The following is a 26,720-nucleotide window of genomic DNA, read 5'->3' on the forward strand; positions in this document are numbered from 1 at the left end:
TCCAAACCTCCCTCCATGAAGAGGCTGCGGTTGCTGCATCATCCCCTGCAGAAGGGTAGGTTCACGGCGCAGCCGGATAAAGTCCACAACACTGGCTGCATTGTGATTTTATGCGTGGTCACTTCTTCTTGGCCACAGTGCGGCCTCCGGTTGAGGGAACAGCATTGCCAGGGCCCCAGCCCACAGGAGACGTCTACCAGGGTGTCAGCAACTGGTAATTCAGAAGAAGACAGAGAACATAGAGAATGACCCACATCTGTGTAAAATAAAATTATTTTCTGTGGCTTTATTCTTTTATAAATCAAGGAAACAAGAAATGAAGGCAACATATGCCTTTATGTGTCTGATTTACGGCCAGAGCTGCTGACTTTGGAACTTTGGAACTCTGCTTCGGCTCAACATCCTGTGATTTTTGGCAAATTACTTCATCTGCCTCGAGCCTAAAATGCTTGAATGTGAACTTTTATAATGAAATGTTGTGCGTGTGTAAAGTGCTCATTTGGATCCAGATAGAACTGCAAAGAAAGACAAGCATTTGCAATGCAATAGGTCTCGCATATACGCGAGTTTGAGCTATTGCCATTGTAAATGACAATACCTTTTATTTATGTTTTGTTTTTTGAAACATAAATAAAAGGCATTGTCATTCACAATGCCAATAGCTTAATCTCGCGTAAATGCGAGACCTATTGCATGGCAAAAGTTGTTGAAAGATGATATCCTACCAGATAGTCTGAAACAAAGCCAAAAATTACCACTCCTGAAAACACAGAAAGCTAATATCTTTAGGACCTAAATAACTTCCAACAGGTTACATCCCACCCTTCTCTGATTAAAGTAATAGATACCTATCGTGGCGATCACCCCTGTGGCGGCTGCCTGAGGATTGGGGACCCGACCCACGCCAAACAGACCAGCACGCCAGTCCCTCCCCGGACCCCGGCTGCTCCTTCCCAACTCCGGTTGGACCATCCCGGCCGCCCACACCCACCTGTACCTCTGGCCAGCTCCCTGGGGATTGGGGCTCCGACCCTATTGGCACATACCCTCACTCCCAATCCGACACCAATATCGGCACTGCCCTCACCGCATTTCTGTGGAACCATACGTTTTATCTTCTACCTTCCTACTGCCTGGATCAGCCCATCCGTGGGCTCTTCGCCAGCAGGACTCCTACTGCTGAGCTGCTCTTTAGATTATTCCAGCCTTCCCTTCCTTCGCACTACAATTCCAGGCGCCCTGTTCATTGACTGACATTCTTCCTGTGGCCCAAGCCTTGCTGCCCCTCCTATACCTTTCAGCACCTTGATTGGTAAAATGGTCCTGATGATCTGAAACCACTAGGATGAAAACGCCATCGACATACCAGCGATATTTCCTGCACCTTTTACTATGGTCCACTAAAATGTCTAAAAATATGATAAATCGATGAAAATAATCCACTGTGAACCATAAGTCCCCCTGTATATATTTGTCACTGTTTTACACTGCACCAGCGCTTTTTTCTCGACTTGTCACCTGCGCCGTTCACCTCTGAGTGTCACGAGCACTTGCGTGCACAAAGTTTTTGGGTTACCTATGCAATAATTGCTTACAGTGCTGATACAACTGTTCCCAGTCGTTTTCTACAAGTTCCACTAACCTCTTGTACTCGGTCAAATGCCTTGAGCACATTTGAATCAAATTATGAGTCTCCGTGCTTTCTTTTCTTGTAATGTCTTGTACATACTTGATTACTGGTCCTCTCAATAATACCGGTTGAGATATTGTTGTTTGTTTATACTTTGGGAAAGTGGGCATTTCAATGCTCGTGGTTCTGTGTGCCTGTCAGCCTGTCTCCACTTCACATCTGGGTGCTTGGGGAACAGCTACATCTGTGCATTCCTGATAAAAGGCCAGAAGTTAGGAGCTCAAGGGAAACTGCAGCCCCCTGACTCTTGAGGGGCCTCTCTGGGACTGGTGGGGGGGTTGAATTGGCACCTACATTCCAAGAGGCAGGGTCTCTGCCCCACTAAAGATAGTGATCTAACTTCACCGAGTAGGATGGCAGACAGGACAACATTTAGAGGGAGCCTGCGCTTTTAAAAGGTGGCCTTTTGAACTGGTTGTATCTTCAAAGGCCATTGTGGGCACACCTACTGGGACTTGGGCCTCCGAAGTTAGAGACACTTTTGGATTTGGTACCATGCTACGCTGGTTCAAGGCTGGGACATCAACACGTGGAATCATTATGGCAGGAGGGACTGCAACTGGACTCTCCGCAGACTTGTGGTATCCTGGAGCTGTCGTGCTCCAGGAATGGAACTATCACTTGGTGGATTTTGCCTGGACATTGCTGGCCTGCAGCTAAGGGCCAACTGTTGTGGCCTGGGTTTCTAATTACTTACCAAGGGCTGACTGGCTGTCCTCCTGTCCACGTGATCCCAAGGACACACAGGATCTACCCGTTTCCACAAGATCATAAGGACCGTACAGGGTGCGCCGGAGATGGGTGGAAGTGATCGTCAGTTGGGGCAAGGACCGTACTGATGTACACCGTCATCACACTGTTCAGATGAGTGTGTTCGTAAACATCAGCAACCCACCTGAGGTGCTGGGATGTGAGGAGTTCGAGGAGTGCAGGGAAAGGTTGCCGAGCCTAAGGGACCTGTGCTAGTTTGCACTTCCGAGCGTGTGGTGTCCAAGGGTTGTTGGGGGACCTGAGCCTAGAGTTGAGGCTGTCTTCGGCCTCCGTACCAGGAGGACAACAGTGCCTGGCATCGCGGCCTCTGTCCAAGGTACTGCTTGCTCTCTCTTCCTGGACCCACACCACAAGGTACTTTGTTGTGGAGAACATTGTGACGGGCCCGGGGCTTCGTCTGTCCTGTAGGCACCTACGGCTGGCTGTCGGGAGCTTTGACAGCTCGCACTTCTGCTTGAAGGGAAACATTCATCCAGACTAGAAACTGTGCCAGCTTCCTGGGTCCCAAACTTTTGTCTACTGGGGGGATAGTAATCCCGCCCTCGTGCAGGTGCCGTCTGGAGGTCTAATCCAGATGGACAAAAGTAAGTAACTGTTTCTTTCTGATTTAGGTAGTTCTGACAGTCTAAACAACTTTGAGCCAGCAGGGGCAATGTGAATCGTTGGCTGGTATAGCCTAGGGACTGAGCGGCTGGGTCACGAGACGTAGTTCATGATCTGTGCTTTCTTGACCATTGCAAATGTTGGGATATGCGATATTGGGAATGTTTGTTGATTACCTCTGAATAGGGCATACATGGTTATGCCTCTCTGCTGCTGATGCAAAGGTTTGACAATTGCATCCAACTGTAAAGTATATATTCTCTTTTCAGATCGTTTTGATTTCAATGTTTATATTGTGCTGATTTAGACGTGTGTGTAATACACAGACCAGTGTTTTATATATGCAGTCTTTTTGTAGTATACGTAGTGTGTTGCGAAGGTGGTGTTGTGCTAATACTTTTACACATTGACCCTGAGGATAAGCATGACTGCCATGTGCTAAGCTACCCAAGGGTGAGCACATGTTATCGGACACGTGTATCATCCTATCTAGGACAGGGGATTCCGACTGGTTTTGATGCATCCCAGCCAGCTGGAAACTGCTGGGTCTAACACAAAACAGCACCTCAAACTGAACCACCTCGAAACAGAACAGAATTGATCCTCCTCTCACCAATCCTCCCTTCCGCATACACACACACTTCGATTCCAGTGCAATTATTGTTTAACTCGCTTAGGATCCTGGATGGCAAACCAGCACGTATTGAATGCACAAAATTCTGTTGCCGTTACCCTGTATAATAAACTCAACATACAAGCTCATCTAAACATAGATGCAGGAAATGCCAAACACCAACTTAGTCTTAGGAGGGATATCAAACCATATGTTCCAGTATTTTACCTCAAGATAGTGGTCTGAAGCCTATTTCTCTCAAAACTGGTTTATGATGTGTGTCCTTACTTTACAGGAGCCCCAAAATACATCTTGCTCCTGTGAAAGCCATGTTTGACACTGCAGACAGGTGTGCCAGGGATTCTGCACATATACAGAATTATGAACAGGAAAACAGGACCTCAGTGAATAGGGGTGTACCAATCCACCTCATTAGTACCCAAAATCCCAAACTGACTAGCTATAGTGTCTCATTCGTTCTCCATCTACAGCAAAGCTACCAATGATTAAACAACCCAGAACACGTCACACACTCTTGGGAATCGCGGGCGCCAGACAACTCTTTTGCTCACTCACTCATACTTGTCCACAATATTGTTCATCAGAGACGCGTTATATTTTAAAATGTTTATTTTAACTAACGCACTCTAAGGTACAGTACAAGTGCCATTACTAGCAGCAAAATGCATAAACACAATATAGTCAGCACTGTCACAATTCCATGGAATACAAACGGGGATATCATTTTATAAAGACAGTGGAAAAAGGACTAAACGACCTAACCACCCTCCCCGTTGTAAGTAATAGTTTATTATAACAAAGAAGACCCCTGTGTTTTGTCCACAGACCCCATACCTCAAGGCCTAGATGAAAGGTTCACATCGCAGGACAAGCACATCTCTTCTCTCTGGAAAGGTGTCTCTCCAAGTGTGTCAAAACATGTTTAGCTTGCCATATTAAAGCACACGATTTCCAGTAGTGCAGCTGTGTGTAGTATGTTCTGTCTAGGTGTGAGGGACTGACCAGCATTGTTGATCGACCTTGTACATCGTGTGCAGACTAAACCTCAGAGCACAGCAGAAAACGCGAAAAGCAGACAGTTCTTATGTGAAAGGTGCACAAACAGAGTCTTGCGAAATATATGCTTGCAGTGTCGTGCGCAAAAGCTGCCTCATGGCAGCGAAGCGCATGCTAACTTAGCAAATGTCAACAATGGACCCATAAGCTATACTACACCCTCCCCCTGGTAAGTCCATTGTATTGCATTGGACAAAAACAGAGTTCAAAAAGCGTGAGCAGAGATTAACAGGCATGTCCATAAATGTGGAAAAAATCAAAGACAAGAGCCTATATATAAAAAAGCCAAGTTCTGGAAAAAGAGAAAAAAATATTTAGTGAAAAAAAGGCATCCGATACCCAAATGATGCCTGCTGGTCATTTATGCATTTAATCCATCAGAGTGTAGGAGCAAAAGAATGTAACACCCTCCAAAAGGACATCATTGTGGTCTGTAGAAAAAAGAGACGCAATTCAATTTAGCAAGGTGAATAAACAAAAGTGTTCTTCAAAGTCAGGTGCCTCCGTTAGCATCGCTGAATAACTTGCGTGATAATCTATATAACTCCGAAGTAGGAGATTCTGTGCAGCCGCACAGATATCCCATTGAGCCAAAATTCCAAGTGCAGCCGCACGCGCCATTTAGCCAATCCCAGAACAGTCCTGCTCATGAGCCACTAAGGGGCCCATTAGCTGGTCGAAATCCGGGTCCAGACATGACGTATTGGGGAGGCATAAATCCAACGCTCATGTAAAATGACATCTCAAGCACAGACGGGTTGCACTCAAGTGAAGTATGCAAAACGGAAGGACAAACCATAAGACACACTTGAGTGTTGCAAGTGGTAATGTACCGATGCATGCATGCGGTCACGGAGCAATTGGAGCAGGCCAGGTCTGCGCAGTACCACAAGAGGAGAAGCCATTGCTGCATCAGTTGCTGAGGACAAATGTTCAGTAGCAAGACTGGCACAATTCTCTTGTAGAACTGTAACATAGTAGAATGATTATCTACGTCAAAGGTTGCGGCAGCTGCCGCAATGTCTAGACCATCAAGGTCTGGCACAAACATTTTAATGCCAAAGAGCATCTTTTATGGGGTCCGCCCACCCAGAGGTCTTCTAGGGAGATGATTAAGTGCACGTTGGACGCCATACAAATAGGCTAACCAGTTCCTGCCAGTACCTAAGACTCTAGCTGTCAAGGATTGCTTTAAGAAACTGTTCATTCGCTCCACAGTTAAGTTGCCCTCAGGCCTATAGGGAGACGAAACCTGCACCAGCACCCCCAAAGACTTCATCGCATCCTTGTACGCCTTGAAGGCGAACGCTGGACCTTGGTCAGAATGAAAGGTGCCACATGCAAAAATCCCTAAAAAGACACGCAAATCCCTGATGACATTTTGAGCGTCAGCACTGCGTTTTGGCCAAACCCAAAGGAATCTAGTGCACAAATCAACTGCAACTAAAATGTATTTGTATGCAGTATCAGAAGAAAATGGACCGCAGTGATCAAGATACACACAGGCAAAGGGGTGATTGGCGATGCAAAGCTGTGTTTGTGCTGGACGTGTTACCGTAGAAGGCTTAATTTGTTGACAGATGTCACAAGAAAGTACATAATTACGGGTCTGTTTATATAAACCACGCCACCAATAACGTTGTTGTTAGATAGAAACAGTCGCAGACACTCCGGCATGGGCCGAAGCTAAACCTTTGTGTGCGGTTTTGATTAAAGTGTGTCTGCGGTCCGCATTGGGAATCAGCCGATCTCCAACATCAGGTATTCTAGCAAAAAGAACTTGTTCGGGAGTTAACTGATAAGAATACTTTGAAGGGAACCCTGTGGATAATTAGAGCCTTTCGCAGTTGCAGCTATTGCTGCCAAAATGTCACTATCCGTCTTAGTCATGGACCTTGTAACGGCTGTTACGGAACACGTGGCTACTGCAGATTTGGCTGCTTCATCAGCCAAACAATTCCCAAGAGCGTGTGATCCCACACGCTGATGTCCAAGAGTATGTATAACATATGTGAGTGGCAGACGCTGTTTAAGATCTGCCACTCGAACCCAAAGCGTTTTATGCTTAATTGTGCTGCCTTTAGAATCTCGATAATCATTTTGTGACCAAAAGAATAAGTTGTCATTGAAAGACTGAACACAGTAATATGAGTCACATACAATAAGAGTTAAAACCTTTGGATCTGCAAACTCGAGAGCAAGAACCAGAGCTCACAGCTCGGCCAATTGAGCGGTACAGTCTCCTAGCGCCTGAGTATGCATTATATTAGACTTGAACTCACCATTCACCATTGTACCAGCCACAATAGCACAAGCCGCCGAATAAGCATGTGTAGAATCAGTGGCTTGTTGCGCCGAACCATCTGTGTAATTGATACATGCGTACTCTTCCAACGGAAGCAAAGGCAGAGGAGGCGGATAAACATGTTCATACTGCAAGAACTCCTGTGTCTGAAGAGAGGGGTCAAAGATAAACGTGACATCCGGAGACGTCAGAGAAGTAGCCCATTGTATCCAACTGGGATGTAAAGCTTTTGAGTTAGGCACACTTGCCTTTGTCACTGCTTCTAAAGCAGGGTAATGTGTAACCACCAAAATGCGTTTCCCCTGTGCCAGTGCGCGTGCCTTCAGGACCGCCATCTGTACAGCTGTCAAAACTTAACTGTCGAAAACCACATCTCGGCTGAAGTGTACAAGTGCGATTTTTATGCGATAGGTATTGTGTCCCCTTCATTGTATGTCAAGTAAGGGAAACGCACTGCGCCTGGCACGATTCATATCACCAGGTTTGTGTGATTAACACCTGTCGACAAGTACTAAGATTCAAGCAAATCAGATTTTAAAGAATGCAAAATAGCAGAATGTTCCGGGAGCCAGATGGCTTTTGAAAAGGTAGGTTGTATCAAGGCATAAAGAGGCTTGATACGTTGAGCATTCTCGGGAATGTAAGTCTGCCCGAAACTAAAAAATCCCAGCCAAGACTGAAGTTTTTTCAGGGTAGTCGGAGACTGCAAACCTGCGCATTTCTCCAGAAAGTGGGTAGCCAAACCCCAACCTTCATTATTGAGCTTATAGCCCAAAAAGAGCACCGCATAACAAGCGATGTGTGATTTTGCTAAATTAAATGGGTATCCTTGGTCCGCAAATTCCAGAATTATGCGGTCAACACGGTATAGATGCAAACATAATTCGTCGTCTGTGAGATAAATATCCTCAACATACGAATATGCATCTGGGTCAATGCTGTCTAACAAGGAGACAACACGTGTTATGAAAACCCCGGGGCTATTTTTATACCCCATAGGTAAACACAATTTCTTTTCTGTTTTCCACCGGCTGTAAATGCGGTCCATTGACTGCATTCAGGGGACAGGTTATGACTGTAAAAACCATTGGAAATGTTGAGTATCATTTTATTATTTTTACGAACGATACTGTCAACAAGAGCAGAACTATGGGTATTCTGAACCGCAAACGTACGGCAAAGAGAATTCAAATGCTGGTAATCCAAAACTATGTGGTAAGACCCATCGGATTTGGATATAGTGAAAAGAGGATTATTCATTGGCGACACACGTCTCAATCACTCCTTGATACTATAACTGAGTTATAACATCAGAAACGGGACCTTTGGCTTCCCGCCGGATGGGATATTGGGGTGGAGGTTGATGCATAGACTTCAATGGAATCTTGTGTGGCGGTGAATTTTTATCCCAGCCCACTTGATTACGGTACAATGCCGGCGCCAAGGCCAAAGCCCACTCAGCTGCAAAAGCCTCTGCATACTCTTTGGGGACGTAGCGCGAAAAACTTGGAAGTATCATGTCCTCCCCTCATGCTGCGGCAAGAACAAAAGGTGGGGGCCAATCTGCCTCTGCTAACAAAATGTCATAGGAAGCGGTCAGATTCTCCCAAAAAATCCCAGTGACTTGACGCTCAATGTCACCTTCAATGCGAAAAACTATATTATACAGCCGATCCGGGGTGGCAACCCGGGTGTCAGCTGTCTCCACAGTAATGAAAGTTTCAGTTGCTGTCTCCTCCAGACAAGAACGCTGTGCCTCCCGCACTATTGTAACTTTCGCTGCGCTGTCTAACAGAGTTACCGTCCAAGTCAAGTCCAGCAGTCGGGTTCTCACCCTCTGAGGCATATCACGCTGTCAAAGCAGCAACTTTTTTCTTTGGAAACTGGGCACTGAAGCATGGTTGTTCCTCCTGTTTCCCCTTGCCGTCAAACTAACAAGGCTGATCATGTCCCTGTGGCGCAGGATGACTCTTGCCACGATCCTGGCGCTCCCCACCACCGACCTGTAAGCCAGATGAGTCCTGTGAAGAACGAGGAGGACCCTGATCAGGAACCTGAAATCTATCAGGAGTCTTAATTTTCGCGCGGTCGCGCAAGTCATAAGAAAGCTCAGAAGCCCGGGTTCCAGTGTCCCAGCACACGACCCCTGCTTCTGCTGTTGCTGTCCCCGCTTTTTATTTTTCCAGTTCTTTTTAGAAAAGACTGGACGCCTATCTGTGTCAGGTAGAGCTTTCTGTTGTATTTGAGACTGTGTTTGCGTCTGAGCAAAAGGCTTAAGTCCCAAACTATTGCAGCCAATAATTTTATAAGCCTTTGCAATAATTTTTGGTAATTCGCGTGGTTTGTCCACATCAGGGATAGCCTCTAAGCTGGTAGCGACTTCAAAGCTTACTGCATCGCCCTTGACATTGGCAAGGATCAGATCAGCAACCACGTTGAATACTCCCACCAGTCTCATCCCCAATTCCACAGCTGCTTCAGCACCATGTTCATCTTTAACACGCTGAATCACGGAGGGGAGTACAGTCATAGAGGGAGTACCGAAACACTTGGAATACATAGCTGCGAACACCTTTCCCCAGGTGTTACAATCAGCCAACTCTGAAAGTAAGTCTTTAGTCAAACTAATAGTCAAAATGCGGTGTTTCTCTAAAGGAGATGTATTAGGAAAAACTCCTTCAAGCTGTTCACATTTTTCAGCAAGCCAATATGATAATTCATGCTTATTTGTTGGTCGCTTGCCCATCACCGAATCAACCATGACGGGACTGATTGTTACTCTACCCGGTCCCGCAGGCTGCGCAGCAACTCCAGGTGGAGCCACCTGGAAATTGTGTGATATGAACTAAATAACAGCTCTATGCACTTGTATCAAATAAGCATGTAACACGCGGAGTTCGGGAAGCGTAGCTGCCGTCAACCCACATGGGTGAGGGGTATCCCAGCCTACACCGGCCAAGTGGCCCCTTCAGTGAATAAACGACCTTAACGGACCGGCGTGTACAAGTGTGGAAGGGCGCCATGAAACAAAATTCGATGTTGCCAAGCTGTGAGCGGAACCTCAAGGGTCCGATGGGGCTGATACCCAATCGGAACAGCCGTGGAAGTGTATTCATGGAACAGATTATCTTCTCCGTCCACCACCGGAAAGGAGGCCCACAAGTAAAAGACTTTGAAGTGGTATGCGGGACCCTCCTCTACCACAAAAATCAGGTCCACTCCAGCATCAGGGACTCCATGAAGTCGTAAATAATCCCTGAGCGGAGTACGATTATGTGGCTAAATATTATGCGCCATCACGAACAGCAAAGAAGTACAACAAAATCGGCAGCACAACTAGGGCTAAGAATAAAGAGAGAAACCTTTTTTAAAACTTCAAGCTTGAAAGAACCGATAAAAACGTCAATATAGGAGGCTACACCGTCACAGCTGTCTCCGGAGGCAGAAGCGAGGGTATTGTGGACAAGCACAAGAACTACTCAAGCGTCTCGCAGAAAAGAACCAGACCAAATGTTGACGGCGCCATGTTGCAGGGATTCTGCACATATACAGAACTATGCACAGGAACACAGGACCTCAGTGAATAGGGGTGTACCAATTTACCACATTAGTACCCAAAATCTCAAACTGACTAGTTTTAGTGTCTCATTTGTTCTCCGTCTACAGCGAAGCTACCAATGATTGGACAACCCAGAACACGTCACTCTCTTTTGGGAATCGCGGGAGCCAGACAACTCTTTTGCTCACTTACTCACACTTGTCCACAATGCGAGTAATCAGAGACGTGGTATAGTTTAAAATGTTTATTTTAACTAACTCGCTCTATGGTACAGTACACTTACTAGCAGCAAAATGCATAAACGCAATATAGTGAGCATTGTCACAATTCCATAGAATACAAACGGGGATATCTTTTTATAAAGGCAGTGGGACCTAACCACCCTCCCCGTTGTAAGTAATAGTTTATTATAACAAAGAAGACCTCTGGGCTTTGTCACCAGACCCCATACCTCAAGGCCTAGATGAAAGGTTCACATCTCAGGACATGCACAGCTCTTCTCTCTGGAAAGGTGTCTCTCCAAGTGTGTCAAAACACGTTTAGCTTTCCATATTAAAGCACACGATTTCCAGTAGTGCAGCTGTGTGTAGTATGTTATGACTAGGTGCGAGGGACTGACCAGAACAGAATAACAAGGGGCATTGTTTATCGACCTTGTACATCGTATGCAGACTAAACCTTAGAGCACAGCAGAGAACACGAAAAGCAGACAGTTCGCATGTGAAAGGTGCACAAACAGAGTCTTGCAAAATATATGCTTGCAGTGTCGTGCACAGAAGCACCCTCATGGCAGTGAAGCTCATGCTAACTTAGCAAATGTCGAAAATGGACCCATAAGCTATATTACACAGGCTTATCACAGGCACCAGTTGCTATTTGCACATCACACTTGTATACATTGCGCTTCAGTGACTACCCATGGAAGCAAGAACCATCTTCAATCTGGGTTGTATAATCAGCAAAGCAATCCATGTAGAAACCTTCAAATACCTATCCAAGAAACTTACACCATCTGGAACCTGATGATCCCTGAAATGAGTGCATGGGCATGGATTCCCTACACTTGAAAATTCCGGTCTTCAAGAACGAGTGAACACTTGCTCAGTCCTTCACTGAAAGTGCCACAAAGATGTGGAAATCCCTCTCTCCCAATCTGCAAACCAATTCAGACTATACATCTGTAAAAAGGGAACTGAAAATCTTAGTATTCCAAAGACCATGCTATTCGTGAACACAGCCCAGCCCCCTCCTAATTCTCCCCATGTCCTCCCATTATTATGTAACTTGATTTCCCATCCATATCATTGTGTGATACTCATGAAGAAGTGGCAAAACACCTCGGTAGATTTCTAGATGTGTGTATTTTGAAGATATGCCCTCAATCCTATTTAGTCATTGCATACTGTCTCTTGTAAGTTGTACTGCAGAGTCTCCAAGATGTAAAGCGCATGATAGGGGCTTATATAACTGCCAAATACATACTGTAGAACTATCACAATTAAATATATTTTCTCGTGATTTGGCAAGGTACGTTTACATCAGTGAACTTAGCTTAGTGTGCTCTGTGATTGTTACTTCTCCTTGCACTGGACGTTTGAATAGATTTTAGCACAGAGTAATCACATCTAGCTTACCTTTGGGTTGTTTCTGTGGCCAACAGCTAGAGCCTACAGTCTTCAAAACTTCCACCATTAAAATGTGTTTTTGCAACATGTGGCATACAGTGGTGGTAGGCAGAGTGAATCTTGTTTGTGTGGTGGTATTTGATATATGTCAGTTGGAGCTGGAAGGGTAGAGGCGCTGTGCGATTGCGGGCCTCTACATACAGTGGGTAACGGGCAAATCTTCCATTGCCAGGGTTCGGTGCATGCAGCCATGCAATCATAATCTATGCCTTTGGGGGTAATTCCCTAACTGTCTATGCTGTTGCCTATATCTTCATAGAGAAAATATACTTATTATTTGATACTTAAGACAGCAGTGTGGCTAAAAAGAGGCATACAAAAAGATTTACTAGGTACTTGGTGTATGGTTCTTTAATCTATTCTCTGGCGCCACCTTAGACTTTTGCTCCCAATACACTGAAGCTAATAAGGCCTCTCTGCTTCCAGGCATGTTTGCTTGATGGGTGAACTCAGTACAACATTTTTTAATGAAACATACCCAAGCTTATTGTGTCCCTTTTTACAGCTTAAAACTGTTTTTTTAAACACCAGGCACTAGAGATCATATTTTGATTAGAGGTGAAAGAAACCCTTCAAACAACACTCCAAAGTTTGACAGAAAAGGGACTGAAAAGAAGAGAAGAGAGATAACATGACTCTTTGATCAACCACATATTTATTTCCAATGTTTTATAAAGCACCAAACGAGATTGCATTCTGGCATAAATCTGGAGAGGTTTTGTACTTGTTCATTACTGTACATGTAGATTCTGATACCACAACAATTTCTTATGCAGTTGAAGTCTTCAAAAACCTAGCCGGCGTTTTATGATGATATATTGCTGCCTTGATGATTTTAGGGTTTTATAATGCTCCTCAAAGATGTTGATACTTGTTTTAATGAGTTTTTTTCAAGTTTTGCCCAGTCTATTGGAAGGCATTTTTAACACTGCCTGCATGGTCGGCTTTTTTTTTATTAATTTACCTTTAATGTATAAAACGTTGTAGAAGCTTGGTTGAAAAGTAACAGGAAAAAGAATGAAGTGTACAGGCTAAACGTTTACCTATTGTCAAAACATGTAAAGTTCTGCAAAATAGGATTTCGGTAGCACAGCTCATTCAGCTGTCTACATGTTTAGGTCAGGCCTAGAGCTAGTAGCTTTAACTTACTGCAAGCCTCTTGTAGTCACACACCTATAACACACAAGGGCTTGAGTGCGCCTCCTTCAACCATTACTCACTCAGGATCTGAAGATGTGCGAAACAGTGTTGCATCCCTTGTCGCTACCTTTCTCCTACTCCTCATTAATGTACGTGCCCAGTAGTTGCATGTCCATTCTCACATAAGGTCCACAGCACGTGATAAAGCCAGAGAGCACTTTATTTCCCATGGTGGCAGCAGAGACTGCAGAGCACCATCGGTGATTACCGCCTTTTCTGCTTGCTGTTGGTTATTTGCACATTTGAGGTAGGTTCTGGCTAGCATTTCCGGTTTTCAGTTAATACCAATTCTAGACAACAGAACACCACCAAAAAGTATATTTTATTTTCGGTAGAAACCGGACAGAACTGGAGTTTACTGTATATTTACTGCTTTGGTGCACGGTGGTGTCAAAGAGTATAAATGCAGCCTTTATCTTTAAGCATTTTTCTGTGAAGGATGCTCCTTCTATGACCCTATTGGGTCATGGTAAGCCACTTAATATGGCCTTTTGATCATCCACAAGTTTCCTGGACCAACTTTCTATTCCATTTTAGTAGCCCGGCTGATGTCCTATGGCTTCAGCTTACTGCTCCCTGCGCATTGCTGTGTCCTGGCTAGCACATTTGCAGCTGAGTTACGAGCAGAATCTTTGTCCAGGGAAAGAGACCTCACCATGATGTCATCCTTCTTCACTTGAAGTGGGATAGAGCCTTACTCAAGTCATGCATAAGGATGCCTCCAAAATAAATAGCCTCCTATGAAGCACTGTATCCAACACTTCTGTCATTAATTTCATGTTGTGAATGTCTCAAAAGCATCCTTAAGGAGCCACCTCCCCTCATTCAGAAGGACAAGGGCCATATTATAAACATCTTCCACAGCCATGCCCAGGTTAAGGGGTCCATGCTGGAACTGGGCTGCTTTCAGCGCATACATTAACTCAGAAAATCTACCAGTCACTGCTTGAGATGCAGAATGTGCTGCTCGGAAACATGAAGCAGTCAGTGCTCTTTTACCTAGTATGTGCTGCCGACACCACAGTTTGAGCAAAATCAGGTACATGGACCCGTTCTGGGTCTGCACACCAAAGTGGAACATATCCATGATACCGCCCCAGGGTTACCAAGATCAACTTTCATCCCTAATGTCTCCATGTGAGAATGAAGCTTGGAATTTAATTTGCCGAAACTAGGCCTGACATTCCTAAAAATCACATGTACAAACCATGGTGACCGTATTTAATGAAGACCTATTGAGCTGTGCTTGTTCATTCTTCACCTCTGGCGGACATCTTTTTATAACAGTGAACGCTGCACAGAAGACAAAGGTAAAGTGACTTGTACAACTCACACACGCGTCCTCCATGACGATAGTGAACACTGCACAGAAGACAAAGGTAAAGTGACTTGTACAACTCACACGCGCGTCCTCCTGACGATAGTGAACACTGCAAAGAAGACAAAGGTAAAGTGACTTGTACAACTCACACACGCGTCCTCCTGACGATAGTGAACACTGCACAGAAGACAAAGGTAAAGTGACTTGTACAACTCACACGCGCGTCCTCCTGACGATAGTGAACACTGCACAGAAGACAAAGGTAAAGTGACTTGTACAACTCACACGCGCGTCCTCCTGACGATAGTGAACACTGCACAGAAGACAAAGGTAAAGTGACTTCTACAACTCACACGCGGGTCCTCCTGACGATAGTGAACACTGCACAGAAGACAAAGGTAAAGTGATTTCTACAACTCACACGCGGGTCCTCCTGACGATAGTGAACACTGCACAGAAGACAAAGGTAAAGTGACTTGTACAACTCACACGCGCGCCCTCCTGACGATAGTGAACGCTGCACAGAAGACAAAGGTAAAGTGACTTGTACAACTCACACACGCGTCCTCCTGACGATAGTGAACACTGCACAGAAGACAAAGGTAAAGTGACTTGTACAACTCACACGCGCGCCCTCCTGACGATAGTGAACACTGCACAGAAGACAAAGGTAAAGTGACTTGTACAACTCACACGCGCGTCCTCCTGACGATAGTGAACACTGCACAGAAGACAAAGGTAAAGTGACTTCTACAACTCACACGCGGGTCCTCCTGACGATAGTGAACACTGCACAGAAGACAAAGGTAAAGTGACTTGTACAACTCACACGCGCGTCCTTCTGACGATAGTGAACACTGCACAGAAGACAAAGGTAAAGTGACTTCTACAACTCACACGCGCGTCCTCCTGACGATAGTGAACACTGCACAGAAGACAAAGGTAAAGTGACTTGTACAACTCACTCGCGCGTCCTCCTGACGATAGTGAACACTGCACAGAAGACAAAGGTAAAGTGACTTCTACAACTCACACGCGCGTCCTCCTGACGATAGTGAACACTGCACAGAAGACAAAGGTAAAGTGACTTGTACAACTCACTCGCGCGTCCTCCTGACGATAGTGAACACTGCACAGAAGACAAAGGTAAAGTGACTTCTACAACTCACACGCGGGTCCTCCTGACGATAGTGAACACTGCACAGAAGACAAAGGTAAAGTGACTTGTACAACTCACACGCGCGTCCTCCTGACGATAGTGAACACTGCACAGAAGACAAAGGTAAAGTGACTTGTACAACTCACACACGGGTCCTCCTGACGATAGTGAACACTGCACAGAAGACAAAGGTAAAGTGACTTGTACAACTCACACGCGCGTCCTCCTGACGATAGTGAACACTGCACAGAAGACAAAGGTAAAGTGACTTGTACAACTCACACACGGGTCCTCCTGACGATAGTGAACACTGCACAGAAGACAAAGGTAAAGTGACTTGTACAACTCACACGCGTCCTCCTGACGAAAAATTGACTAGAATAGTGAACACTGCACAGAACACAAAGGTGAAGTGCCTTGTGCAGTCATGCATTGCTTCAAATAAACACAGGCCCACATGCATGGAAAAATTAATGCTTATCTGTCCTTGCACAAGCTTTCAAATAAACACAAAATCAAATATGCATAGTCCAACTATGTAAAAATAAACATCAGTCACAGTGTGACCAGCAAATGCAAATAACTCAAAGCACCCGGCAGGTCATGAACTTACTTTACTAACTCAGCTGCTTCTTTTAATAGGAGCACAGATGGCTGTCACCAAAGACCCTGTAGCTAACAGTATACATGTTAATTTCTTAGGAGACTTCTCCACTATAACAATGTATAGCAGGAATATATCTGGTCATATTTATTAGCGCAGTCCTTTCTTGGTACCTCAACACAAAGAGCAGGGCCGTGTGACTCACTGTCTTGCACCCCTCATATCTCATGTCTTAAACAGAAAGTCTTCAGTCGATCTGTGTCTTTTGTCTGAATAATGAAGCAGCAGGAAGGTGTGTTAAGTGCTCATCATTAACCCTCTGTTTACTGCAGTCAAATTTTAATGGGAAGTAAACACAACACCATCCATGCACATCCTGGGTGGTAATAGTCTGCTAGTGTGCTGGAAAATGAAGCAGGTACAGGAAGGAAGGAAATAAAAGACAAATTGCACTGGAAAAACACCATCACCATGATTTTTTATGGAGTAACAAAGAGTAAAGCCGAATAACCACTCATTTTTAGTGTTTCAGTTCTTCTTGTGTTTGGATGTTTGTGCTCCCTGCGTGTATATTTTCTTTGAATGTACACCTGCCTTATTGAAAGACCAGATCTGTTGGTCTTCTATATGAAAGACAACATGGTACCACCATCTCCGAAGAGATGCATGTATCCAGGGAAGAGCTGATGCAATTCAGTTGGCATCCCCGACCATCTGATGGTCTGAAAAAATAATTCTGTTTTTACTTATTTGCAGGTTACCATCAAAGGGAAGATGTTTCCTCACACTGGGATGGGGAAGTCTATTTTTCTACATGAGGAGGTGTGTGAAGAGGAGAGTAGCGAAGGTTCGACGCGGTCTACCGTCATGTGTTCCGTTGAAGAGCTGGCACTGGCCCACTACAGGCAGCAGGGCTATGATCAGGGTAAAGTCCGCTCTGTATCATGCTTTTGTGTCACATGCAATGGCAACATGACACCAGAAAATATATTTTGTGCAAGGAGAGGCTGCTACAGGGAGATTTCGTTCATGTTGATCACATCTCTTTACTGGAACATCAGCCCTATACAAATTAAATTGCATCTTTTGATTTATGAGCTTTGTTAGCTTCATTAGTGTTTGCTTTGGTTTATTTTGCAGTAGTTCTATTCTAGGAGCATTCTTGATCATTTTTTGGCATGAGCTACTGTGATGATTCAAGAGATCCTCTGCTTAGGAGAGCTTATTAAAAATGCATTTTAAAAGCACTTTTGTCTCTTTCTGTGCAACAACCCCAAGGCATAGAAAGATGATTCTGCTCCATTAGTGACACCAGGCCTTAGTAGCATATGGATGCTGCTAGGTAATGTGCAAGTTCAAAGGAGGAAGATCCACTTGCGATTTCTGAATCATTTTTCACCTCATTGGAATGTTTAATTTGTACGCTGTCCCTCCTCTGAAAGAAGGTATGTGCTCATTGGCATGTTGACTGAAGTATAATTCCGTCTTGCAGGATCAGATGAAGCCCTTCGTTTTGCCTTTTATGTAAGGACAACGGATTTTTAAGTTTCACTATTACCTACAGTACTGCTACAGTATGGATAGCAGCAGGGTAAACGTTAAGCACTCACACTGCAGCCCGTCCAACTGGTGCACACGCTTCCCTAGCACACAAACAGGCATGGCACTGACAGCAGTGGGACAGAGTTTCACACTCCCTCAAGCTTCGGTACACACTCAGGACATGTGCAGATCAAACAGCAGCACAGCAACCTTCTCTGAGAGACATTGAAGACGTAGAGCATAGGCAGCAGTAGTTTAAGTATTCTTATGTGCATAATAGAAGTACTATATGTCGAGGGTAGGGACACCTTGCAAACACACACACAGACACTACAGCAAAACCAGTAACAGTTAGAGCTTCCCAGACACTCAGAATAGAAAGAGCTTGGATAATATTGGTGCAGCACAGGCAACAGCACTGCACGTTTCCATCATACTTAAAGAAAATTACAGCACAGACAATACCAGTGCAGCCTACTCTCACACAGGGGTGATACTTCATTCATAGCCCCAGTCCCTGACACATAATCCATCCAAAGCACAAACACAACAAGGCATGCTCCCCTACACACTGTGGAAGGTGATTTGTGAGACCAGTGCCCTAGCTCTACCCAAGCATTTTAGATATTTCTTCCTGACCTGTCTTAAAATTACTTTAACTACTATGCTGTTTATGACCCACCTTGCTGATGTGGGTCTGAGTGATGGTAGCATCTGTTCTGTCTACGTACATTGTGTCTCTGAGGACATGAAATCACCATTGTCTACATTCCTGAAACATATAAACAGCTTCTTTCCCTTGGTTCTATGCCTACAGAGAAAGTGAGCGGTAGAAAATGAAGAATAAGCCCTCATACCGATAGCAGACCCCATTCTCTTTCCAGAAAATACTGCTAAGAAGGGCAGACAGAATCACAGAGGCAGCTCTGTTTCTCATGTATTCCCATTACCTATTTCAGCCTGTAGAGCTGTGAGACTTGTTATGAAACCTAATGCCTTTCTTAACGGTGCTTAAGATAAGCTCATATCTTCCAATGCAGTGAACGCCATGCCAGTAAATAACACAGCTGTTGTATTTTGCATCATAACGTGGTTCAACAGCAAACTGTTTTAAATTCTCTTATGCTTCATTTTCAAAACTTTTGCAATTTCCTTATACAACAGTGCCATCTTTTACAGTCTATATGAAAGTTGCCATGTCACAAATTATATTTTAGTAGTAAACCAGCCACTCACATTGAGTCAATATTTATTTGCGTGCAAGAGGGTCACTGTGTCACATATGCATCTTTATCCATTTCAGCATGAGGCACCCTTTCAACTAAGATGAAATGTTTGAAGCATATAGTACCGGCTGGCCCAAATAACCCACAAAAGTGGCAAAATATTTGCTTTCTTACAGACGCAATAAAACCTGGCAAGGATCAGGTTTGACCAAAAGCAGGTGTGAGGCGGTGGTTGCATGAACACCACTGATTCTGTTGTCCTCCCTATTGAATTATTGACTCTGTTGTGGCTATAGCAGGCACAGGTCTGTTCCCTTCAAGTCCCCAATCAATTACAGTCTCTGAAATAAAAGGAAGACTGTGGACCACAGCTCAATACTAGAAGAGAAAACGTCTGCTCTCGCCTTTGGTGTAAGCAAAATAGGGCATACCATGTTCAGTGGGAAAAACAAAGAAACTATAAATGCATGTCAACTGGAAAGGGAGAATCAAACGTGTGTAGAGGTATACAAGAACCTGGGAGTCACCCAGCAGGGAAAAGGGACTGAAAACTATTGGACGAAATTGAATAGTCATGAAAATATAATCGGAGATCCTCATTATTTTGTACATATATGTTAAACATGTATCTTTTGGAGGCTTCATGTTTTCAAAACTTGTTTATTTGATTCACTTTAGGAATTCATGGTGAAGGATCCACATTTAGCACTCTGTTTAGCCTGCTTATGTGGGACATAATCTTTATGGAAGGTGTGCCAGATGTCTTCAGAAATTCCTATCAGGTATTTTCCAATATTTGCTTTTGATGAGTTAAAATGATGCAAAAACATTAAGTAACCCTAAGAATGAGTTCCCTTAAAAAAAATAGTAAGGTTTGGGATGCATACTTCAAAATGCAGATACTTCAACATGTGAAAAATTCCCAGGCGTTAGACTGGATCCAGACACTTTAAAGCAGTACTTCTGCGTGCTAGAAGGTGGCACTGTGAGGCTCTGCGTCAGCACCGTTCCGCTATGGAAGAGATGAGCACAGCCACATGCAAGTCCCACCCATGCTCACTGACATCAGTTTCTTTCTTTCCTCGATTTCAGATGCAAATTCAGTGGTTCTCCTTGATCTCATCTAGACCAAACTGTTGTAAATATTTTACCAGTGCGCAAGTGAAAATGTGACCCCATAACAGTGGTTGAAACTGGTTAGGGACTGTTGCAAGCAGATGTCTGTGACTAACACTCACAAAGTGCGTCTTTGGTTCCTTGGGTTGGAGCACAACTCCACGTCCGATGATAACTTTACCCAGATGAACCCAAATGCCATACGAGCCTGCAAGGCAAACTTTTTCACTGTACACAAGAAGATTTCATAATGTGACCAGTTGAAATCAAAAGGAAGGTCTTGTTCCCATGGCAGATCATCATCATGGTTGAAGTCTTTTTATAAGTCCAAGAAGAAGCATAAGAAGTCAAAGCAGCAATTGGCCTTATCCCACCACTCTCGAACTCCATAGTAAGTATGTCAACCTATCTTCTGATCTGCTCTCGATCTTCATTGAAGCCAATTCCAAGTCTTGTCCCGGTGCACTATGAATTCCTGTGTCCGTTCCGCGACATTGCAGCAAGCAAAGGCCTTCAGTGAAAATATTTTTGGCTCTTTTTCAGCACACTCCAGCACATCTTTGGGCCCCAAGACTTCTGTCGATGGTTCTGACCTTGGCTTCATCTGTGCCCCTTGAACCTGCATCAGGTCCAGCACTGACTCCAGTGCTCATTTCAGTTTCTGTGCACGCCCTCACCAGTTTCCTTCACATCAATGCTGCCGGGGGAATTTACAATCCATTGTACTTTTACAATCCATTGTACTATCTGGCTCCGAACTGAATCCACCATGAACCTGACTGAGGCAACACTCAGTTGTGAACGGCATACGGCCGCCAGGCACACACTCCAATTCTGACACTTTGCCCTTACCACGCAGTAGGGCCCAAACTTTTATACAATCTTTTCGGAACTGACTCGGACAATGACAGTTATGATGAAGGGAATTATTATATCCCACAATATGATGAGAAAACATGGTATGAAAAACGACATATGCTAGTAATCTAGATACTTCCCCAGATCCTGGCCCTGCTTGAAGGAAATTGCCTCTTTCGCAGTTATGTGAAGGACGGCAGAAGTCTTGGACTTTCCGCTCCTTACTATGGAGGTAAAAACTAATGTTTTAATTGAGGTATTTCAGCGAGGTCAGGCTCCTGCAGAGCCAGTACTGCCATTTAATCAGTCCCTCACGAATACTGTTTTGGGCCCTTGGGCGAAGCCATGTTCAAGTCCACCTCTTAATAGGCAGGTTGCCTGTCACCATCATACTGCACCAGTCGACCCAGCCTTTCTTACACAACATCCAGTGCCAGAGAGTTTGGTGGTAAAGGCACCCACCAGCAAAGTCCATCCCAACGCCTTCTCTACCTCTCCGCCTGATAGTGAGTAGAATAAAGACATTTGACAAGTGTATTTTATCCTCTATGAATCTTGCTATTAGTTAAGGGAAGGCCAGCTGTCTACTCTGCTGCTACTCCCAAGCCCTTTGGTACACAGTTTTACCGGCTGTTCAGGCACCCTTCGATATTCCCTTACTCAAGTTGTTCGGGATGTTCTCGATGCAGTGAAATTTGTTATATGTTCTGGTTTGGCCACCAGTGACTGCTTGGGTCAAGCAAGGGACGCCGGCATGGAGCTTTGACATTGTGCCTAGATGAGGTTCTCTGAGGAGGTCCAAGTATCCTTGAAAGACATGCTGTTTCATAGCTCTTCCCTTTTTGACAAAAGAATTGGATTCAGCCCTGGAACAGTTGAAGGAGAGTAGGAGAGCAGCATGTTTGTCTGGTCCCTCTTTTTTCACCAGACATTTCCACTAAAACGTTTGCCCTCTCCGTAGCTACAGAGAGGGGACTCATTTTTGTGAATGCCAGGCGCCTCCACCAACCCACGAGGCGTTTCAGCAGGGACAATGTTCAGGTTCCGTCCCCTGCCTCCATAGCATCCACAGCTGTAAAACTGATTTAGTGTGTCCTTGCTAACACTCCACCAACCTGCCGGAGGCACAATCCAATATATCATCTAGGGGTGGCACACAATTATTTCAGACAATTGGCTCCTCCACATTGTACATCAAGGCTACACCCTCCCATTTCTTTTTACCTTGCGACACTATCAACCACAATCGTCGTGGCGTAAGGATGACCCTCTGTTCATCTTGCAGCAGGAAGTGCAGGCCCTTTTTGCCAAAGGGGCCATTACCTGGGCTCCGGCCTGGAACAAATTCAGAGTGCTTATGCTAGCTCAGGTCCTGTCTGGCTTAGACACTGGAGATTGGATGGTGTCATTGGACCAGCATGACGTTTATTTCCGCATCCCTATCCTAGTAGTCCACATGCTTTACCTGTGGTTCACAATGGCCAGGAACATTTTCAGTTAACATTGCTCCCCTTTGGCCTCACCAGTGCCCCTCTATTGTTTTCGAAAGTGATGTTGGTGGTGCATCACATTTTCAGAGGTCCAGGGTTACCAGTTTTTCCCTACCCCGATGACTGGCTGCTGAAGACGAGATTGCCAACTACTGTCTCGACCATCGGGTCTGTCGAGAGGGAAATGTTGCCTCCTTGGTCTGAGCCAGTTCACAGACCATCACCTGTGGCTAGAAGTATCCATCAGAAGAAGTAGTTACTTTCTTTTGGTAATAATCTTCTGGTGGAGACTACCTGCAGATTTCCCACCAACTCTTCCACCTCCCCATTCTGTGAACTAGACTTTCTCCATCTAAAAGGATCCCAATTTAGAGACCTGCTCATGGGTCATACTGATCTGACGATAGGCTCTGCGTCTGAGGACGCGGACAGCCTAAGAAAGCAACTGATGTCAGTTCGCATAGGTGGGGTTACATGTCCCTCCGCTCATCACCTCCGGAGTGGAAGATGTCGGTACGTAGCCGCACAATGCTACCTATTCGCACACAGGAGGTTTCAGATCCAGTCTTATGCCTGCGAGATGTTTGTAAGGTGTGGAATCTCCCTTTACTTGTCCTTTCCTTTATAAATGATTATTTCTATCCGATTACTCTGCCAGTGCTAAAGAGTCTTTTACCATTTTATTTTTTTGTAATGGATTTTTAGGTATTCGTTTTTCATTTTATTTGTCATTATTCCCAGAGTCTCTAAGAAGTCTGGTAGCCAGCGATTCGAGGGGCTTAGTTCTCGGGGAGGGTGTCCGTCCAATGTGCCTGAGACTACTGAATTAGCTTTGGGCACTTTAAAGGTTATCTTTCTTCCATTTCAGCATTTCTGAGATTTCCAGGTCAGCCATCTCTTTTCAAATCCTCTATTGTACATGATTCTGACTAAGATACGCCCCTGCAGAAGCAAAGTGCTGAGCAACCGTTAGCTGAACCAACACAGTGTCGCAATACATGGTGGGCCTAGCTCGAACTTCCCCGAGCTAGCACATCTAAATGCCAGGTACCACTGACAAACATGACCACTTCTTGGCCACCACTTGTTTTAGCTACAAACAAGTTCCTGAAAGGTCTCCAGCATATGTTCCCAACAGCACCCCTTATTATGCATGAGTGTGACCTCTACTTGGTTCTTACATTTCTGATTTGTGCTCCTTTTGAGCTGCTCCACAACTGTCCACTCAGGATTCTCAGCTTAAAAACGGCCTTCCTAGTGGTGACATCTGCCCGGAGGGTCACTAAGTTACAAGCACTATTTGCCAATCTAACCTCCATACTTTACCTTCTACCCAGACAAGCTGGTCCTTCGAACTTGAGCATCCTTTTTACCGACTGTAGTAACTCTCTTCCATGTAGGCCAGTACATCACTCTGGCAACCTTTTACGCTCTGCCTCACCCCTGTAAAGAAGAGGAAAGACTCCACCGACTGGACCCAAAAAGAGTGTTGTTGTTGTTCCAGGTGGATAATCAACTCTTCGTGTGGTATGTCAGGACAAGAAAGGTAAGGCGGTGCAGAAGCAGAACATCTCACAATGTATAGTGTTCTGCATCAAAATCTGCTATGCATTGGCCAAAAAGCAACCTCGTGTGGGTTTGCGTGCTCACTCTACCAGACCCAAGGCTGCGACCACTGTTAACGCGCGTAGTTTCTGTTGTGTATATCCGTCAGGCAGCAACTTGGGCTTTGTTGCACATGTTTACAATGCACTGCTGCTTGGACAGTTAGGCTTGACGATCACTTTGCCCTTTCAGTCCTACAGGAATTTTTTTGTCTTAATCCGTATCGCAGTCGCACCTCTGGGGAGGTATTGCTTGGGCATCTTTCCTAAGGTACGGAATCTGTCTAGAAACAATTACTTACATTTGGTAATGCCTTTTCTGGTAGAGACTCGATCTAGTTGCAGATTCCTTACCTAACCTTCCATCCTCCTCGCTCTGTGAATGGATTATAGTGTAAGGGAATTATCCTTTAAGGACACTAGCTTTGTACTCCACTGGTCACTCTTCCTTATGGCTACGTGCTTCTGGTGTGCAAAGTTGCAGAATTATAATGATAGGGCACTGAAATGGTGCCCATATAGTTATTGCCCATGTCACTTCTGGCGCGGATGACACCACATAGAGCCAAACAATGCCTCCTACCAGCACGCAAGGATACGGCTCACCAAACGTTACTGGAGCCAATCCGACGCCTGGGGAATCTTCTAAGGTAAAGGAATCTGCGGCTAGATAGAGCCTCTACCAGATAAGGTGTTACTGAAGGTAAGTAACTTGTTCTTAATCTACTACAATACGTTTTTGCCCAAGAACAAGGCTAATTTGTCAGTTTCTGTACTACCTGTATTTATTCCATTAGGATGCAGCAGCTACCTGCAGTAGAAGTTTCCCCGAGTTGAAGCCTTGAGTTAAATAAATACATAGCAAACATACTTTGTCTGGCTAATGTTCCCTGGTTGTTCTGATATGAGTTGTTAATTCTTTTACTTCAGAAATCTGAATGCATTCTTCTGAAGTGAGGCCACATTAGAATAGTTTATGTTTTTACACATCACAGGTACAACATGGACAAACTTTTACCCAAAATGCACTTTTTCCAGTTGCGTGAGAACATTGAGTCCATTCTGATTCATATTTTGATGACAAATCTTGTTTAGCTGTTCTACAATACTGCTTCTTATTTATTTTATTTTTCGTCGCTACTCAAGTCTCACCTTGCAGTGCTGGTGGATATGACATGTACTTCAAACAGTCGTTAGTTACTTCAAATGTTATCAGTAGAACTAGCCGGTAAAATAGTTTAGAGTTAAGTGCTTTTTCATTGAATTGTTTTCAGCCTACAGGTAATAGATACAAAACCTGGCAGCACTACCTCAACCTTTCATAAGGTAGAGCTGTGGAACAACAAAACTATGCCAGATAGGATACACGACTTCTTGTCATTATTATATGTATATTTGTAGTCATGGCTGTATCACACACGTGCAAACTCCTCCCCACCCCCCCTTTCTGATTTTAATGTCAGTAAAACAGCACTTTGCTGTAAGGCAGCAATCAGTCTTAGATCAGCAAGCTGTTTACGTCACTATGCACATGCCTCACATCAAACAATGTAAATCCTGCTGCAAATGAGAATTTTACATGGACCAATTTTGGGTCTCCAAATAGAATAATGTTTGTAAGTGTTAGGGTTCTATCACAAGTACTTACTTGACAAAAGTAAATATCTTAAGTGAGAAATTTCCAGTTAACCGCAGGCTTTATGATAGATAGACTGTAATATTTAACTTTCATTTCTATAACATATCACACAGTGCTTGTTACTAAACCATTTACAGTCATAGTTAAACAATGTACCTCTAACACATGTATGTATTTCCCATCAGGCGTTCCCTCTAGATCTGTACACTGACAGCTTCTTTGAGAACAGGAGGAATGCTGTGGAGACTCGGATAAAGCTAATTGAGGAAGCGTGCACAGAGACCCTGAAACAAATGATTGCTGACGTCTGGAAGACTCAGGAGGGCAAAGCTGCAGCACTAGTCAGCTGGGAACGGTTTACTTCCCTAGAGCAAGCTCAGGTACATCATTCGGTCTTTTCATATCTTAAATAGAATGTTCGACAAGATATCCGGGGCGGCTCCTCCCAAAAATAAAATGATAATAACAATGTTATCATTTAATTTTTCATTATTGGCTATGTAAAGATGCCGGCCTTGACAGCTGTGCTTCCCGCAGAGCAGGGGTGGAGTGGTGGCACTCTCTTAAGTGCACATGACTATTTGGCCATCTGTCTTCACCCGGCAAAACAGTCATGCTCACTTGGCATGCTCTCCACCGGGCTGTGTTGTACAGCCTG

The 26,720-nt window shown here is 44.5% G+C and overlaps 1 protein-coding gene across 4 annotated transcripts in view; it reads left to right on the forward strand.

Moving 5' to 3' along the window:
• Window positions 1-26,720, forward strand: part of FAN1 (FANCD2 and FANCI associated nuclease 1) — a 208,452-nt gene that overhangs the window by 147,815 nt on the left and 33,917 nt on the right. For all 4 annotated transcript variants that reach the window (XM_085644089.1, XM_085644090.1, XM_085644091.1 and 1 more), the window contains 3 exons: window positions 17,344-17,512; window positions 20,034-20,137; window positions 26,248-26,442. In XM_085644089.1, the coding sequence (XP_085500215.1) occupies window positions 17,344-17,512; window positions 20,034-20,137; window positions 26,248-26,442 (468 nt within the window). The remainder of the gene's footprint in view (window positions 1-17,343; window positions 17,513-20,033; window positions 20,138-26,247; window positions 26,443-26,720) is intronic.

Source organism: Triturus cristatus, chromosome 3_1 (genome assembly GCF_964204655.1).
Source record: "Triturus cristatus chromosome 3_1, aTriCri1.1, whole genome shotgun sequence".
Classification (NCBI taxonomy): domain Eukaryota; kingdom Metazoa; phylum Chordata; class Amphibia; order Caudata; family Salamandridae; genus Triturus; species Triturus cristatus.